The following is a 19223-nucleotide window of genomic DNA, read 5'->3' on the forward strand; positions in this document are numbered from 1 at the left end:
GGGCCAAGTATGTTTTTTTCAAAGATAGGGCGTGTGAGAGAGAAAGCAGCAGCGTGTGAAGGCAGTTGAGTGACATTTTCTTGCATTATTGACCCGTATTTCCATGCAGCTTATTGAAGTGATTTTTGTTCAAGCCTATTTTTTTAAAAACAGCAGATAAACTGCACCTATTGTTTTATAGAACAATAAAATGCATTTACAGTTTGTTTAACATGGTAAAATGTCACAAAGTCCTAACAGACCAGATTAGTGACTAGATTTGACAGTAATCAACATAAAGGTCAGGTGATGAAAGACTTGGTCAAATAGGTTTTAATGATTTCCGCAGAGAGAGGTTGAGGGATGTGGTGTGTGTGTTCCAACATTGTAGAAGCAGGGATCAAAGGGATGTTACAGAGACTGTAGGAGGTTGCAGAGATAGGAAGGGATGTAAGGTGTGGAGGAGATTACAGAGATAGGGAGAGCTATAGGGGCTGGACAAGGTTACAGAGATAGGGTAGGGTTAGGTGCTGGAGGGGGTTATAGAGATATGGAGGGGTGTAGTTGCTGCAGGACATTACAGAAATATAGAGGGGTGTAGGAGCTGCAGGAAGTTAGAGAGATATTGAGATGTGCAAGTGGCTGGAGAGTTTACAGACAAAGGGAGGGGTGTATGGGCTGGAGGAAGTAACAGAGAGAAGTAAGGGTGTGTGGGTTAGAGGAGGTTACAAACAGACCTATTAATATCATTGAATGAAATTAATCTCTGAAAGCATCTCTGCTGATCTTGACCTTTGTTCACAGATCTTGTTTCAACAATTCCTATAATCCAGGGAGAAAAATAAAGTTCACAGTAAGGACAGGATTTTACTGTCTGTCGTGATAGGAATGAAAGTACAGGTGTAGTGAGAGATAGTAGGAACTGCAGATGCTGGAGAATCTGAGATAACGAGGTATGGAGCTGAATGAACACAGCAGGCCAAGCAGCATCAGAGGAGCAGGAAGACTGACGTTTCGGGCCTAGACCCTTCATCAGAAATGGGGGAGGGGAAGGAGGTTCTGAAATAAATAGGGAGAGAGGGGGAGGCTGATAGAAGATGGATAGAGGAGAAGATGGGTGGAGAGGAGACAGAAAGGTCAAAGAGGCAGGGATGGAGCCAGTAAAGGTGAGTGTAGGTAGGGAGGAGATAGGTCAGTCCAGGGAGGACGGACAGGTCAAGGGGGCGGGATGAGGTTAGTAGGTAGGAGATGGGGGTGCGGCTTGAGGTGGGAGGAGGGGATAGGTGGGAGTAAGAACAGGTTAGGGAGGCGGGGACGAGCTGGGCTGGTTTTGGGATGCGGTAGGGGGAGGGGAGATTTTGAAGCTTGTGAAATCCACATTGATACCATTGGCTGCAGGGCTCCCAAGCGGAATATGAGTTGCTGTTCCTGTAACCTTCAGGTGGCATCGTTGTGGCACTGCAGGAGGCCCAGGATGGACATGTCGTCTGAGGAATGGGAGGGGGAGTTGAAATGGTTTGCGACTGGGAGGTGCAGTTGTTTATTGCGAAGTACAGGTGTGATTGGCCAGGTTCCTAACGTTATCCTGTGACATGGAAACAGACAAATCAGTGATTGGCACCTAATTAGTATCATTTAACAGCCAATTCCTGAGCTTTTCTGAGATAACACAGTGTGGAGCTGGAGGAACACAGCAGGCAAGGGTCCCAACCCGAAATGTCAGCTTTCCTGCTCCTCTGATGCTGCCTGGCCTGCTGTGTTCCTTCAGCTCCACACTGTGTTATTGCTGACTCCAGCATCAGCAGTTTTCACTACTCCTGAGCTTTTCTGGCTTTTTTTCATTGTGGAGAGTACCAACTCCTTTGGGAGGTAGTTGAATTGTGAAAGGATCTGGTAAGACACACCATGAATATGCCTGGAGGCCATCCTTTCAAGAAGTAAATAAACAGTTGAGGAAATACTGCAGAAGGGGAGGCAAAAATGAAGTGCTGCCAGTGGAAGGGTGTCCCCCAGGTCAGTAGCAGCCTTTGGGAGTCAATTTAGCAAAGCAGCGTGATGCCAACAACATGGGTTCAATTCCCGTCTCTGGCTGAGGTCACCATGAAAGACTCTCCATCTCAACCACTCTCCTCACCTGAGGTATGGTGGCCCTCAGGTTAAACCACTAGTTGTCTCTCTCTCTCTCTCTCTCTCTAATGAAAGCAGCCCTTTGGTCTGATAAGACAATGGTGACTTGAATGGAGCAGTCTTTGGAGGGAGGACAAAGGCAGTTCATTGTAGTGAATGTTCCATTTGGCTGCCCAGTCAGCATTGACTCCAATGAGGAAGAGAGTGGCATAGAGATATGGGTGCAACCACACAGAGTGCCCATGCAGCAACCAGCAGGCACCCTCACAGCTGCAGAATGTGCTACTTGATCAAAGGATGTACTGTAAGAACGTTAGCTTCATGAGGAATGAGTAGGCATCGATGTCCTCAAAAGATTTCATCTCTCCAGACAGACTGAAAATCCACTGGAGTTTGAGTTAATGCCATTGAGAAGTGACAGACATTGACTGAGTGTTAGAATAAATGTTGGTTTATTCAAGGGATTGATTGGAGATCTGTGTGGGATCTGTATCACCAATCCATCATTACACTTGTGATGTCAGAGATGCCATTTGTCAGGTTGGCCAACTTATCAACGATCAATCTGGGCAGACAGCACAGACTGAAAATTCCCACAAGGAGCAAATGTAATAATGACAAATCTGTTTTACTGAGGGATAAATATTGTCCAGGACACTATGGAAAACTTCTTGCTCTCTTCCAAAATAATGCCATGGGATCTTTTAACTCCAGGCAAATGGGGAAGCAGTTTAGTATCTCATCTGAAGGAACACACTTCTGATAGTGCAGCGTTGTCTGGTACTGCACTGGATTTGTCAGCCTTCAACAGAATTTGAACCCACAATCTATGAGCAAGTTGAAGGTGCTATCCACTGAGACACAAATAGAAAGCCATGATAGAAGAAAACCAGAAAATACCAATAAAAGTATTTTGAACTCCTTTTTAAAACATAAACTTGGTTAGAATAGAATATTAAGTAAAATTAAAACTAAAACAGCAGACTGGAGAACATAGGAATTCAAGTCCTTCATTTTTATTTAAAATGATATTCAGCTTATCAGTATAAATGTGCCATTGCTGCAAACATTTTGTAAACCTGCCTCTACCTAAACATCAGAGAGTTAAGCAACTTTGTTGCATTCTAAAATTTTTAACGTCTGATGGTCAGGACACTGCAGTTACCATATACAGCAGTGTACAGAACTTTCACTTACATCATGGAGCCAAGCAACATAAATAAACTCCAGTGAGCTAGGGTCCCAACAACAATGTTAGGATTGCAACACTGTACTTTAATTAACATTAAAAATTCTTTTTTGTGGCACACTAATTAAGATTCACTGAACAAAGGTTATAAAAAAGTTAGGATTTCCATCGATAGACTTTTAATAACTCAAATTTCCAAAACCTTGGGTTAATATTTCTTCACTAAACCCAATTAATAGGAACAGGAAACATACAGAAAGCTTCAGTGGTGATGGGTGTGGGAGACATAGCTCCCTCCTTGTTCATGTAAAAATCCCCACAGCTTTTCATTTACTAACACAATCAGTGATTTTGCCATTTTGATACAATTAGGCAATAAATTAATTACAATCATTACCTTCATTCTTAAATTTTACAGAAGTGGAAAACAAAACTTCAAAACAGGCAAAGACAACAACATTTTGCCTAAATTTTACTGCAGATAAAGGTCGGAAACATTAATTCTGCTAATATTAAAGCAAAAGATGTATTTCTTTTTCTACATTATAGTTTAGTCTTTACTTCCTTGTAAACAAACACTATCTTAGCTGCCCTGTAATCAATCCATCTACCTCCCCCATCCTTACCCTCAAAAAACAAAAATAAAATTCTTGACTTGTCTGCCTTATAACTTACCTACCACCATGACAGCCATATGTACTAAAAAAGCCACATCCCTTCCTCCCTAAGGAGGTTTGTGATAATTAACTCTGATCACAGAATTCATCATCACCATTAATTTACTCTATTTTTACCATTTTAGACAAAGGCAGTACTGGCAGAGAAAGGAAGAAGTTGCATGGACTGTAACTTTTTAAATTTATGTCACTGATTTAATTTGAAAGTTCATATGAGTGATTGACATAAATTATAAAAAAGTTTAGGTTTCAAGGTTGGCAAATTGGAGAAGAAACTGAACAAATTATTGTTGTCCTGTTAATACTAACCTACTAGTGAAGGCCAGACCATGGTTAAGATTTCATTTTTCTTAAAGGACCAGTAATGCTCAGAAAAAAAGTTATTAAAATACTGCTGTTTGGTGACTTGAATTCCAGCAAAAGCTGCTCCAAGATAATGAATTAATTTCACGATGCAATGGAAATATAATTCTTATTTCTCATTTAACTACAGTGATACACAAACAAGTTATGTAGAATTTAATTTAAACATATTCAGCTCAGCACACAATATAAACAGTGACAAATGCCTGGGACAAATCATTTCTGCGCTCAATATATTAAGTCCTTTTTGGGAGTTCCATCAGAGAATGGTCCCCATTTGGTATGAGATTATAATTCTTTGGATTTATAAAATCTTGCGTGCCATCTTTTCCATGGCAGCTACAAATTTTTCTGTATGTCTAGTCTTTGTGTGAACTATGCCATGTATAACTAGTTAGTGTTTGTGGGTGGAACTGTCCAGTGGGGGAAACCAGAAAAATATGCATTTCAATGATTGGCCGGGCAGTGGGCAGCAGGCAGCCAATGAAGCATTTGTTCACAAGTAGCCCGGCCAGGCATCTGCTCCCCCCATTCCCCCTGACTGTAGGATGTTCATTCCTTGTGAGTGTGGGACATTATTGCTGCAGTCCGAGGGGAGATTCTGGGAACAGGAACTACTGCCATCTGTTCTCTAACTAGCAGCTCCTCTCCACTTTAGACTGTTGGAGCCACTGCTACTGCCTTCGCTCAGTTACCCATGCCTTGCTCCAACAGCGGTTCTCACTTCGCAACCTCTCCTCTCTAGCAGTTCAGCAAAGCTCCCGATACAGAAAACAACTTGCTCCCAATTTGCCCTATCAACCACACATCACACTGAAGCAGTCATGAATCTAAAGGTACATGTTGCTCATTTACTGATTAATGCATTGAAAAGGTACAAGTAATTGTGGCAGGGTTACCTTTAGATGATCATTTATAACATTCTAATGTGTTAAAGAGGTTCCCGAAGTTTGCTGTCTGTCATCAAGTTGCAGTCAAACCAATTCCATAATTTTGTCCTGCCCTTGGAAAGCTGACTTTTATCCACCTGTCCCATACAGTTGTGCCTCCATCTATTTGGTTTCCTCCTCCCAAGATTTTCACAATCCTTCCTTACAGTTCATCAACAGACCATTCAGCCCAACTGGTATATGTCTGAGCTTATGCTCCACATGAGTCTCCCCCACCCTGCCCTTCTCTTCATTTGACCTGACACACTTACTCTAGCTTACCATATTCTCCAGGATTTCTTGTAGATAAGTTCAATCAGGAATTTTTACTAAATGCGGAAGAAACTCTGCCTACAGGAAGTCGCCCGTCAAACATGTCTCTAACAAGTTTGCCACATTTTCCGTCCTTAGGAGTAAAAATGTCAGAGATCCTGGGACTGGGAGGGTTTTAAAGCTCTGTCAGGCTAAGGATGTGAAGGATGAGTTTCTAATTGGGGCGTGAGTAAAAACTGGAGTCATTTTCAAAATGCTGAAATGAAAGAAGGCAGTTTCACCTCCCTCTTGTTCAACAGCAGGTTTATGAACCGCTGCTGTTTTGTCAAGGTTGTAAGGTGAAAATGTAAATACATAACCTAATTGGAAGCTGTACCAAAGTGGCCTACGTGGACCGCAAACTTGAGACTAAAAGCTTGATTTCCTTTTCGAAGGGTTTAAGTGTCTGCAAACTCCATAAGGTTTCTGGAACATAATTTAAATCAAGATCGAAGGTTTAGCTCCAGGATTGCTTTGCCTTAACGGCAATAAGATGATGAACAAATTCTGCAACATAACACGTTACAAGGCACAGCAACATGCTGATTTTAATTTCTATGACCCCTTTGAACTAATAGTGTTGTTGATCAAAACACCTCGGACATGAACTCAAAATTTTTATATTTCACTGGAAAGCCAGCATTTCCCAAATTGTTTCCCACTATAACCCTATCTTAACTTGAAAATCGAGACCCCTCAGCGAGAGCAGGGCCTGAGTGAGAGCGCAATTATTGTTACTTGGTCTGAATTCCATGGCAACCATGACTACCTCAGATTTCTCAAGAATTTTAACCCACAGCCCCATTGGGGTCCTGACTCCATTTTGGCAGCCGTGGCTTAAGCCAAAGGATAGTTTAGACTTCATTCTGGAATTTCACAGGAATATAGTATCTCTGAATTGCACAAATGTGAGGCTGTGGGAGTGTGTGTTTTGGAAATAGTGTTGTTAATAGAATAGAAGTTATAAACTAACACAATCTGAAAGACAGTTCCACTCAATCTTTCATCTGAATTAAGCTGGTTTTGGGGCAGTACTAAATTCACATGGAAGACTCAACAAATAAAGAAGAAAGGTTAAGAATAAAGCTTAAATTAATTTCAGATTTCTAAATGGAAACATGGTCAGTTCTGGGAACAGACTCCCATTGGTCTAATAGGTTCTGCGTGTTGCATAATCTAAAACCATACTGGCTGCTCCAAGGAGAGCAGGATCAGAAAGATGAGACACAGCTATTTCAACGGTTTGTGTGGATGGCAGGGCTCGTTGGGCGATCACCTCTTTCACAATACTCTCATTGTGAGCAGCTAAAACTCCAGAGAGAATAACAAGAGCTGGATTCAGTGTGTGCAGAATGTTTGTAATACCGATTCCAAGTGCACAGCCAGCTGTGAAAAATAACAAGATTATGCTTGATTATCACAAAATTAAAAACAAAGGCATCAGAGCAGCTTATTCACACTTATTTTAAAGAGCTGTTACAGATTTGATGGATTGAATAGCCTTCTCTGCACTGCATTAATAAGCTATAATAGCTAGGTTACATCACTGATGCAACGTAGTAGAATATAAAATGTAAGCAATGAGTTTTAGAAGTTAAATAAGAAATTGAGTTAATTACTCGATATAAAAAAATTGCAATGTTCTGGACACTGTTCAGTCTGGGGATTTCCTGCTCTGCCAATTCTATAAATCTGTAAACTTCAGGTTGTCTGAGAGGCTGCTACCCATGCCTTACCTGGCACCAAATGCTGTTCACCTGGGCTGACAGGAACATTAGACTCATGAACAGACTAGACGATTCCATTTTTCTATCCTCCTGCACCATTCAATACGACCATGGGTCTGGTCTCAGCTCTACTTTCCTGCAAGTCCCCACAATTCCAGACTCTGGCGTTGATCAAAAATCGCTAACACAGACTTGAATAAATTCAATGACTCAGCCTCTGCGGTATCTCTGGCTAGGCTGCTCCCAAATCCCGAGACAAAACACACTCATCTTCATATTGAAAAGGAGACCTCATTTTTAAATTGTGTTCACTAGCATTAGCTTCTCTCACAAAGGAACACATCTCTGGTATCTACCCTATCCAATCATCTCAAGGTCTTATACATTTCAATAAGATCACCTTTAATTCTGCTACGTTCCAATGGAAATGGACACAAACCTTTCTTCATAGTATCAGCCCTTTATCGCAGGAAAAAAACAAGTGGAATTTCTCTGAACTGCTTCTAATGCAATTAATTCCCACTTCTAATAAGGAGACCAAAACATTACTTCAGATGTGATCTGTACAGCTGCAATGAAATTTCTTCGCTTTTCTATTCCATTCCCACTATAATAAACATCAACATTCCATTTACTGTAACTACAAACTAACTGTGTGATTCAGATAATCGGGCACCCAGAACCCCTTTAACACAATCTCTCTCCATTTAACAGTATATTGTTTTTCTATTCTTTCCACCAAAATTGATCGGTTCACATTGACCCACATAATACTCCATGTGGAAGTTTCTTGCTCATTCACTTAACCTTAATCTTTGCAGACTCTCTTCGTCTTCTTGACAACTTATTTTCCTACTCATCTTTTATCCATAGAATCCCTACAGTGTGGAAACAGGCCCTTCGGCCCAACAAGTCCACACCGACCCTCAGAACATCCCACCCAGACCCATGCCCCTGTAACCCACCTAATCTATACATCCCTGAACACTATAGGCAATTTAGCATGGCCAATCCACCTAGCCTGCACATCTTTGGACTGTGGGAGGAAACTCATGCAGACACAGGGAGAATGTGCAAACTCATGGCGAGGTTGCACAAACTCCATATGTACAGTCACCTGAGGGTGGAATCGAACCTGGGCCTCTGGCACTGTGAGGCAGCAGTGCTAACCACTGAGCAACTCTCTTGGTGTGATTGGTAGCTTTATGTTACTATACATTTGGTGCCTCCATGCAAGTCATTGATATAGATTGTTAGAGTGAGGTCCCAGCACCGATCACAGTGGTAATACACTAATTACAGCTTGCCAACCTGAAAAAGATCCATTCATCCCTATTCTCTACATGGATTAGCCAACCAATATTTTTTTCCAAGCTAATTGATTTTACGAGCCTTCACACCTGCTTTGTTCTGGATGGTGTCAAGGTTCTTGAGTGTTGTTGGAGCTGCACCCATCCAGGCAAGTGGGGAGTATTCCATCACACTCCTGACTTGTACCTTGTAGATGGTGAACAGGCTTTGGGGAGTCAGGAGGTGAGTTACCCGCTAGAGGATTCCTAGCCTCTGACTGGAAGATTCTAACTAAAGAATGCAATACCCCTGCAGTCTTTTCCTTGAAAATTGTATGTGGGAGGCCATCTGGTCCTGGGGACTTGTTAGTCTTTAGGGTTTAATTGTTTTCTCTCACTTTTCTTCAGGTAATTATTTTAACGTCCTTCCTCCCTCCCTGTCTTTTACATCTCAATCAGCAAAGAAATCCTGCAGGTAAAAGCCCAGGTTTTCCGGTACAAATTATTTTAATGTAAATGGTAATCACTGATGCTGATCAGATGAATTAGATCTAGGTCTCATGAATATGATGACAAGTTGAAGCTGATTGAGGGCCAAACTGTCACCTCCTATCACAACAATGTTACTGTAATCCAAACTGCAGCCACTGCTCTTTCTTAACTTACCTCACTGCAGAGTTTATCAGATTAGTGTGTACTCTCCACGTGCTATGAATTACCTGTTCGGAGGACTTTCCGTGCCTCAGTACTCCCTCGTTCTGCAGCTTGAATGAGATGAATTGCACTCACTGTTTCCTCATTTTTGAGAGACATTCCTTCCACTAGGAGCAAATCTTCTGCAAGAGGCAAACAGAAATATTAAACAGAGCTGATGATAAGAAGTCCTTTCAGAACAGTGAATGGCGCAGCAACTTGCACTGGAAGCCACATCAATTAATACACAGGGTCCTGTTCGTTACAGACAAGAAAGTCTACACAGACTGCACTGTGACAACTCAACAAAACGGTGTCAGCCATTTGTCAGGGCACTGCCTTAACCAACCTTAATCATCCTATCTTGTTTAAAATTTAAACAAAGCTGGGCAGTTGACTGTCAGTCATCAGTAATTGATATTTCCCATCACAATACCTCTATCTGATTCCACTTGCCAACCAATCAGTATTCTCCTCTCATACATGTTTTCCCTTTACTTTGCTCTTTCTTGCCACTTGTCCTGACAAGTGCAAACAAAAAGCTTCTACAAAATGTTTTCCTCACTAATCAAATAAATGGAACCATAGACTAGAACCACAGATAGAGCAGTGGATGTGGTATACATGGATTTAAGTAAAGCGTTTGATAAGGTTCCCCATGGTAGGCTCATGCAGAAAGTAAGGAGGCATGGGATAGGGGGAAATGTGGCAGATTGGATTCAGAATTGGCTGACCCTCAGAAGACACAGGGTGGTAGTGGACGGAAAATATTCAACATGGTGCTCAGTTATGCGTGGTGTACCACAAGGATCTGTTCTGGGTCCTCTTCTATTTGTAATTTTTGTAAATGATTTGGATGTAGGAGTGGAAGAACGGATTAGTAAGTTCGCGGACGATACAAAGGTGGGTCGAGTTGTGGATAGTGTGGACGGCTGTTCTAGGTTACAAAGAGACACTGATAGGATGCAGAGCTGGGCTGAAAAGTGGCAGATGGAGTTTAACCCTGAAAAGTGTGAGGTGATTCATTTTGGAAGGACAAATTTGAAAGCAGAATATAGGGTTAACGGAAAGATTCTTGGCAATGTGGAGGAGCAGAGGGATCTTGGAGTTCATGTCCACAGTTCCTGAATGCTGCCACCCAGGTGGATACAGTTGTTAAGAAGGCGTATGGTATGTTAGCTTTCATTAATATAGGGATTGAGTTGAAGAGCCGTGAAGTTATGCTGCAGCTATACAAAAGCCTGGTTTGGTCACATCTGGAGTGTCGTGTCCAGTTCTGGTCGCCTCATTACAGGAAAGATGTGGAAGCGTTGGAAAAGGTGCAGAGGAGATTTACCAGGATGTTGATCCATCCTTTTCTGATGAAGGGTCTAGGCCCGAAACGTCAGCCTCTCTGCTCCTATGATGCTGCTTGGCCCGCTGTGTTCATCCAGCCCTGCACCTTGTTGTCTCGGATTCACCAGCATCTGCAGTTCCTACTATCTCTTTACCAGGATGTTGCCTGGAATGGAGGGAAGGTCTTACGAGGAAAGGTTGAGAGAGCTAGGGCTTTTCTCTTTAGAACGATGAAGGATGAGAGGTGACTTGATAGAGGTGTACAAAATGATTAGAGGTATAGATAGAGTGGACAGCCAGAGACTTTTTCCTAGGGTGGAGGTAGCTATTACGAGGGGGCATAGTTTTAAAAAGTGAGTGGAGGTAGATATAGGGGAGACGTCAGAGGTAGGTTCTTTACTCAGAGTGGTCGCGGCGTGGAATGCATTGCCAGAGAGGGTAGTGGAGTCAGCCTCATTAGGAGCATTTAAGCTGCTATTAGATAGGCATATGGATGATAGTATAAGGTAGGGGTGGAGGTTAGACAGATCTTAGATTTAGAGTAAAAGTTCAGCACAACATCGTCGGCTGAAGGGCCTGTACTGTGCTGTACTATGTTCTATGTTCTAAAATGAGAGGGTATAGATTTAAAGTGGTAAAAGAAGCAGACGCAACATGATGAAAATCATTTTCAGACAGTCAGTGGTTACAGTCTGAAATACCCCCTCAGTGTGATGGAAGCAGTTCAGTTTTTTAAAAAATTTAGGCATTAGCAGCAGAATTTGCACAATCTGTAACCGCATGGCCTAGCATATCACCCACTTAACCATTAGCAACAAGCCAGGAGATCGACTGTGGTTCAACGGAGAGAACAGGAGGGCAAACCAGGAGCAGCACCAGTATACCTGAAAATGAGGTGGTAACCTGGTGAAGCTATCAAACAGGACTAGTCACATTAGCAGCAAGTGATAGAGCTAAGCGACTCCACAACCAATAGATTAAATCTAAGCTCTGTAGATCTGCAATATCTAATCATGAATGGTGGTGAATGCTTAAACAACTCACTGGAAGAGTACGCTCCAAAAATATTCCCATCCTCAATGATGCAGGAGTGAGCATATTAGCGCTAAAGATAAGGCTGAAGCATTCACAGCAATCTTCAGGCAGAAATGCCAAGTGGATAATCCATCTCCTCCAGTGGTCTCCAGCATTACAGATACCAGTCTCCAGTCGATTCGATTCGCTCCACTTGTTATCAAGAAACGGATGGAAAAACTGGATACCGCATAGGCTGCGAGCCCTGACAACATTCCGATAATAGTACTGAAGATTTGTGCTCCAGAACTTGCTGCTCCCCTAGCCAAGCTCTTCCATTACAGTTACAACACTGGTATCTACCCAACAATGTGGAAAATTGCCCAGGTACATCCTGTATACAAAAAGTAGGCCAAATCCAACCTGGTCAATCACCAGATAGCAGCACTTGCTCAGCAATAATCTGCTCAGTGATGCCCAGTTTGGGTTCCCCCAGGGCCACTCAGCTCCTGATCTAATTACAGCCTTGGCTCAAGGATAAAAGAGCTGAATTCCAGAAGTGAGGTAAGTGTGAGTGCCCATGACATCAAAGCTGCAATCGACAGAGCGTAGCATCAAGGAGACCTAGTAAAACCAGAATCAACGGGTTTCAGGGGACAAACTCTCTGGTGGTTGGAGTCAACCTCACACATAGGAAAATGGTCGTGGTTGTTGGAGGTCAATCATCTCAGCTCCAGGTTTATGCAGGAGTTCCCAAGGCCCAACCATCTACAGCGGCTTCAATGACCTTCCCATCATCAAAAGGTCAGAATTGGGGATATTTGCTGATTATTTCACAATGTTCACCACCATTTGTGACTCCTTACATACTGAAGCAGTCCATGTTCAAATACATCAAGACCTGGACAATAGCCAGGCTTGGGTTGACAAGTGGCAAGTAACATTTGTGCTACTGCAAATAGCAGGCAATGACCATCTCCAATAAGGGGCAATCTAAAAACCACCTCTAACTGCCCCTTGACATTCAATGGTGTTACCTTGACTGAACACGCCACTATGAACATCTTGGGTGTTGCCATTGATCAAAAACTCAACTGGACTCACCACTCAATACAGTGGCTGCAAGATCAGTTCCCTCCACTAGTGATGCTAAGTATCAATAGTGTGTACTATCTACAAGATGATCTGCATCAATTCACAAAAGATCCATAATCAGCGCCTTTCAAACCCATGACCACTTCCATCTAAAAGGACAAGGGCAGCAAATACATGGGAGCATCACCACCTAGAAGTTCCCCTCCAACCCACTCACCACCCTCATTAGGAAATTCCGACGTGCCACAGCAAAAAACTGTAATGACCTCCTCAGAAGACAGACATGAGATACAGCCTATACAGTACCCTTTGTCATCCAGTACTTCCCAGGAGCAGAGAGACTATGTCATGTTCTTCACAGCCTTCAATACATTATCGATGATAATGAGCACTTCACTGTGATCTTCCCCACGCCTCCGCTTCTCACCGTCAAACCTTAAACAGTCCATTGCTCGCAGCAAACCACCCAGCCTTCAGGACGACATCGACCACAATACCACACAACCCTGTCATGACAACCCCTGCAAGACATGTCAGATCATCGACATGGGCACTACGTGGGAACACCACCCACCATGTACACAGCAAATACTTGCGTGACTTGACCAATGTTGTCTATCTCATACACTGCAGACAAGGATGCTCCGAGGCATGGGATATTGGCGAAACCATGCAGATGTTACAACAATGGATGAATGGACACTGCGCAATGATCACGGGACAGGGGTGTTTCCTCCCAGTGGGGGAACACTTCAGGGGTCAAGGACATTCAGCCTCAGATGTTCAGGTAAGCATCCTGCAAGGTGGACTTTGAGATACATAACAACGCAGAGTCGCCGTGCAGAAACTGATAGCCAAGTTCCATACCATGAGGACGGCCTCATGATCTTGGGTTCATGTTGCACTACAGGTGACCCCACATTATATACTTCCATACTCTCACTCTCACTCTCTCTCTCTCTCTCCTCTCTCACACACACACACACACACACACACTCTCTCTCTCTCTCTCTCACATAAACACACACTCGAACACTTACACAGACCCTGTCTCTCTCTCTCACACACACACTTTGTGTAGTTGCAGATACATTGTTTTGCTGAAAAAACAAACCTGACTCCAGTTTAAAACAGACAGATTCTAAGCAAGACCTTACACCTAAAATGTATTGCCTGACCTAAGATGTCACCTCTTGTATACATTGATAAAACCTTTAATTATCTCGGGACAATGACTTGAAAGGAATTTGGATTTTGCATTTTAATCAGGAGTCTCCTTCCTAACTGATTAAAGATTCAACAAGAGGTGGCAAGTTTCATGTTTGTCACCTTTCTGCTTATAAATTCTGTGTCTTATACGCTCTCTCACACTACGCCTGAGGAAGGGGCTATATTCCAAAGGGTTGCATTTTCAAATAAACCTGTTGGGCTATAACCTGGTGTCGCGTGATTTTTGACTTTGTCCACCTCAGTCCAACACAGGCATCTCCATATCAGGGAAATATACTGGCATTTCTTCAGTGTCACTGGGTCAAAATCCCGGAATTCTCTCCTTAAGGGAACTGTGGGTCAACCTCCAGCACATAGAATGCAGCAGCTCAAGAAGGCAGATCATCTTCTCAAGGACAGCTAGAAACATGGGAAGAGACATTGCTCTAACCCAAGGGACTGTGGAAGAAGGTGTTTAAAACAAAGAGTTACTGGAACTCATTCTATGTTGTATCTAGAGGCGGCCTTATTCAAGCAGTGGGTAAGGAGGTTAGACGCCTTGACTCAGTGGCTGTGTTTTCAAGGATCAGACTCTTGATTGGCTTTTCAACCAGAACTAGCTGTGAATCAATGGAAACATAATTAATCTCTGTATGTGGTCTGTAGAGCCACAACACAGATTCTTCTATGTAGCCAACACGCCTGCTCTAGGTTCCACACATCAATGGATTTAAGATGGCCTCCGAATTCCACTGTTAGGTTCCCATTCGAAACGATGTTATTGTCATTTTGTTAAATGAAAAATATTTAAATTTTTGGAAGTTGTGTCACTTACCATCATGTAACCTCTTTGCCTCTCTTTGTAATGCTATTCCTGAAGCGTATGCTTCTATACAGCCCCTACTCCCACACGTGCATTCAGGTCCATCCATTGACACCATGATGTGACCAAACTCAGCAGCACAGAACATACTGCCATGAATCAGCTCGTTATTGTGAATGATTCCCCCTCCAATTCCTAGTGAACAAAATTCATTCTTTGTTAGGTATCACCGATTACCACATGAACTTTACACTTCACAGACATCGCAATTTTCAAGCTGACTGCATCCTCCAGGATCTTATGATTCTATCAATCGTTCTTAATTCAATCTTCAAACACAATCAAATTACACCAAAATAGACTGTCAAATTGATGTACAGAGAGATCTGGGTGTTCAGGTCCATTGTACCCTGAAGGTGGCAACACAGGTGGATAGAGTGTCAAGAAGGCATACGGCATGCTTTCATTCATCGGACGGGGTATTGAGTACAAGAGTTGGCAGGTCATGTTACAGTTGTATAGGACTTTGGTTCGACCGCATTTGGAATACTGCGTACAGTTCTGGTCGCCACATTACCAAAAGGATGTAGATGCTTTGGAGAGGGTGCAGAGGAGGTTCACCAGGATGTTGCCTGATACGGAGGGCACTAGCTATGAAGAGAGGCTGAGTAGATTAGGATTATTTACATTAGAAAGACGGAGGTTGAGGGGGGGACCTGATTGAGGTCTACAAAATCATGAGGTATAGACAGGGTGGATAGCAAGAAGCTTTTTCCCCCAGAGTGGGGGACTCAATTACTAGGGGTCACTTTTTCAAGGTGAGAGGGGAAAAGTTTAAGGGAGATATGCCTGGAAAGTTCTTTACGCAGAGGTGGTGGGTGCCTGGAACACGTTGCCAGCGGAGGTGGTAGAGGCGGGCATGATAGCGTCATTTAAGATGTATCTAGACAGATACATGAATGGGCAGGGAGCAGAGGGATACAGATCCTTGGAAAATAGGCGACAGGTTTAGATAGAGGATCTGGATCGGCGCAGGCTTGGAGGGCCGAAGGGCCTGTTCCTGTGCTGTAATTTTCTTTTTCTTTGTTCACGATACTAAATAGTACAATTTTAAACAAACACAGAAATTTTAAACACAGAAACTCAGCAGGTCCGGCAGCATCTGTGGAGAGAGAAACAGTTAACCTTTCAAATCAGTGACCCTTCTTCAGAACTCAGTATAATTTTAACTTGAATCTAAAGGAGAACACAGAAATTAATTATTTATTAGTTGAGGTAATCACATCAAGACAATAACACTTGGAAAGAATACATCTAGATCACTCCATGTAGCTATAAAAGCCATGAGACATAGCAACAGAGGTAGGTCATTTGGCTCATCGAGTCTCCTTCACCATTCAATGAGATCACAGCTGATCTGATAATCGTCAACTTAATTTTCCCACCTTTTCTCCATAACCCTCGATTCACTTACTGATTAAGGCTATATCTCAGCCTTGAACGTAACTTTATAATCCAGCTTGTAAAGCCAGTTTTGGTAGAGAATTCCACAGATTCACTGCCTTCGGAGCAGAAAATCCTCCTCAATTCTGCCCCTGAGACCCCTCACTCTGAGATTATAACCTTTGGTCCTAGGCTCTCCCACAAGGTAAACTCTCTCTCCACTTCTCTGCATCTATCCTATTAAAGACTTCAAAGAATCTTCTATTCTTCAATAAGATCTCTCATCGTTCTAACTGAATACAAGATCAACCTACTCAACCTCCCCTCAAAAGAAAATCCTAGGATCAACATAATGAACCTTCTTTAGCCTGTTTCCACTAACAGTGCATCTTTCTTTAGACTTCTTTAGATGGACTTTTATACTTCATTCCCTTTGAAATAAAGGCCAACATTTCATTTGCCTTCCCTATTACCCAATGAACTTGAAGGCTAGCTTTTTGTGATTGATGGAGAAGGACTCCCAAATCCCTCTTTGCACAAGTTTTCTGCAGTATCTCTCCACTTAATATTCAGCTCTTCTAGTCTCCCTGCCAAAGTTCATAACTTCATATTTTCCGACATTATTTTTTGCCCACTCACTTAACCTGCCTATATCCCTCCATAGACTCTTTGCGTCGTCCACAAATTTGACGATACCACATTCACTTTCTTTGACAAAGATATTAATACAAATTAATAATAATTGTGGCCCCAGTACTGATCCTTGTGGCACTCCACTAGTTACAGGTTGCCATCCTGAAAATGCCCCCTGTATTCTATTAGTTAGCCAATCCTCTACCCATTCTAATAAACTACCCAAAACACCATTATTCAGTAAACATCGAGTATGGCTACTTATTAGGTAGATTTAGGTGTGGCACTGTATCAAATGCCTTCTGCAAATCCAAATATATTACAACTACTGATTTCCCTTTATATATCTTGCTTGTTTAGCCTTAAAGAATTCTAACAAATTTGTCAGGCCTGACATCTCCTTCATGAAGCGATGCTGACGCTGCTTGATTATGTTATGTGTTTCCAAACGTTCTGCTATTACAACCTTTATAATAGGCTGACCTATAGCTACCTGGCGTTTGTCTTATTCCATTTTGAATGAGGGTATTAACATAGATAGTTTTCAAAGCTTCAACACTTTTCCAGAATCTAAGGACCCTTGGAAGACTATTATCATTAGCTGTCTTACAAACTGAATCCAGCGATGTAAATAGATGAATGAGACCCAAGATGTCAGCTGGTGAGATCAGTTATAAAGCTGCTTGAATCTCTGCTGTTTAGGTGTCAGGGCACGGACACATTTTATGCTGAATTGAGTTGCTAGAGAGGTGCTCTTCACACTTTGCAGACTGCCTGGTGAAGGCTCTAGTGTGTATTTATACATTGTCTAATCACTAACTAGTAAGCATCTTCACACAGAACAATGAGGTAGGTAGGCAGTGGCAGAAAACTGAGCTCAATCTACTTACAACCGGAGCTGAATCAGTTGGTTATTGTCCTTTAATAAAAGAATTGGTTTATAGAAACACAGAAACATAGAAGATAGGAGCAGGAGACCATTCGGCCCTTTGAGCCTGCTCCACCATTCTTCATGATCATGGCTGATCATCCAACTCAATAGTCTAATCCTGCTTTCTCCCCATAACCTTTGATCCCATTCACCCCAAGCGCTATATCTAGTTGCCTCTTGAATACATTCAATGTTTTGGCATCAACTACTTCCTGCGGTAATGAATTCCACAGGCTCATCACTCTTTGGGTGAAGAAATGTCTCTTCATCTCCGTCCTAAATGGTCTACCCCAAATCCTCAAACTGTGATCCCTGGTTCTGGACACACCCACCATCGAGAATGTCCACCCTGCATCTACCCTGTCTAGTCCTGTTAGAATTTTATAAGTCTCTATGAGATTCCCCCCTCATTCATCTGAACTCCAGCGAAAACAATCCCAACCTACTCAATCTCTCCTCATACGTCAGTCCCGCCATCCCCGGAATCAGCCTGGCAAGCCTTCGCTGCACTCCCTCGAGAGCAAGAGCATCCTTCCTCAGGAAAGGAGACCAAAACTGCACTAAGTACTCCAGGTGTGGTCTCACCAAGGCCCTGTATAACTGCAACAACACATCCCTGCTCTTGTATTTGAAACCTCTCGCAATGAAGGCCAACATACCATTTGCCTTCTTTACCACCTGCTGCACCTGCATGCTTACCTTCAGCGACTGGTACACAAGGACTCCCAGGTCCCACTGCACATTCCCCTCTCCCAATTTACAGCCATTCAGGTAGTAATCTGCCTTCTTGTTTTTGCTTCCAAAGTGAATAACCTCACATTATCCAAATTATACTGCATCTGCCATTGATTTGCCCACTCACCCAACCTGTCGAGATTGTGCTGAAGGATCTCTGTATCCTCGTCACAGTTCACCCTCCCATCCAACTTGGAGATGTTACATTTTGTTCCCTCATCCAAATCATTAATATATATTGTGAATGGCTGGGGTCCCAGCACTGATCCCTGTGGCACCCCCACTAGTTACTGCCTGCCAATTTGAAAGGGACCCATTAATTCCTACTTTCCTGCTCCTCTGATGCTGCCTGGCCTGCTGTGTTCATCCAGCTCCACACCTTGTTATCTCAGACTCCAGCATCGGCAGTTCCTACTATCTCCCATTAATTTCAACCTTTTTTCCCCTCTCTGCCAACCAGTTTCCTATGCATCTCAAGACACTTCTCCCAATCCATGCTGTTTAATCTTGCACAATAATCTCTTATGCGGGGCTTTGTCAAATGCTTTCTGAAAGTCCATCAACTGGCTCCCCCTCATCAACCGTGCTAGTTACACTTTCATAGAATTCCAACAGATTTCCCAAGCGTGATTTCCCCTTCATAAATCCATGCTGACTCTGTCTGATCCTGCTTACTAAATGGACTGCTATAAAGTCCTTAATAATGGATTCAAGAATTTT

The 19223-nt window shown here is 42.7% G+C and overlaps 1 protein-coding gene across 4 annotated transcripts in view; it reads right to left on the reverse strand.

The window, feature by feature from the left end:
• Positions 1-226: 226 nt before the first annotated feature.
• gne (glucosamine (UDP-N-acetyl)-2-epimerase/N-acetylmannosamine kinase) overlaps positions 227-19223 on the reverse strand; it is a 71606-nt gene continuing 52609 nt past the window's right edge. For 3 of the 4 annotated variants that reach the window (XM_020518980.2, XM_048596213.1, XM_048596221.1), the window contains exons 11-13: positions 14774-14956; positions 9312-9428; positions 3107-6962 (exon numbers count right to left, since the gene is read on the reverse strand). In XM_020518980.2, the coding sequence (XP_020374569.1) occupies positions 6727-6962; positions 9312-9428; positions 14774-14956 (536 nt within the window). In that variant the 3' untranslated portion in view covers positions 3107-6726. Of the gene's footprint in view, positions 1565-3106; positions 6963-9311; positions 9429-14773; positions 14957-19223 lie in introns of those variants that run through there. The other variant, XM_048596228.1, reaches the window with a different exon arrangement.

The sequence above is a fragment of the Rhincodon typus genome, chromosome 1 (genome assembly GCF_021869965.1).
Source record: "Rhincodon typus isolate 14 chromosome 1, sRhiTyp1.1, whole genome shotgun sequence".
Taxonomy (NCBI): Eukaryota; Metazoa; Chordata; class Chondrichthyes; order Orectolobiformes; family Rhincodontidae; genus Rhincodon; species Rhincodon typus.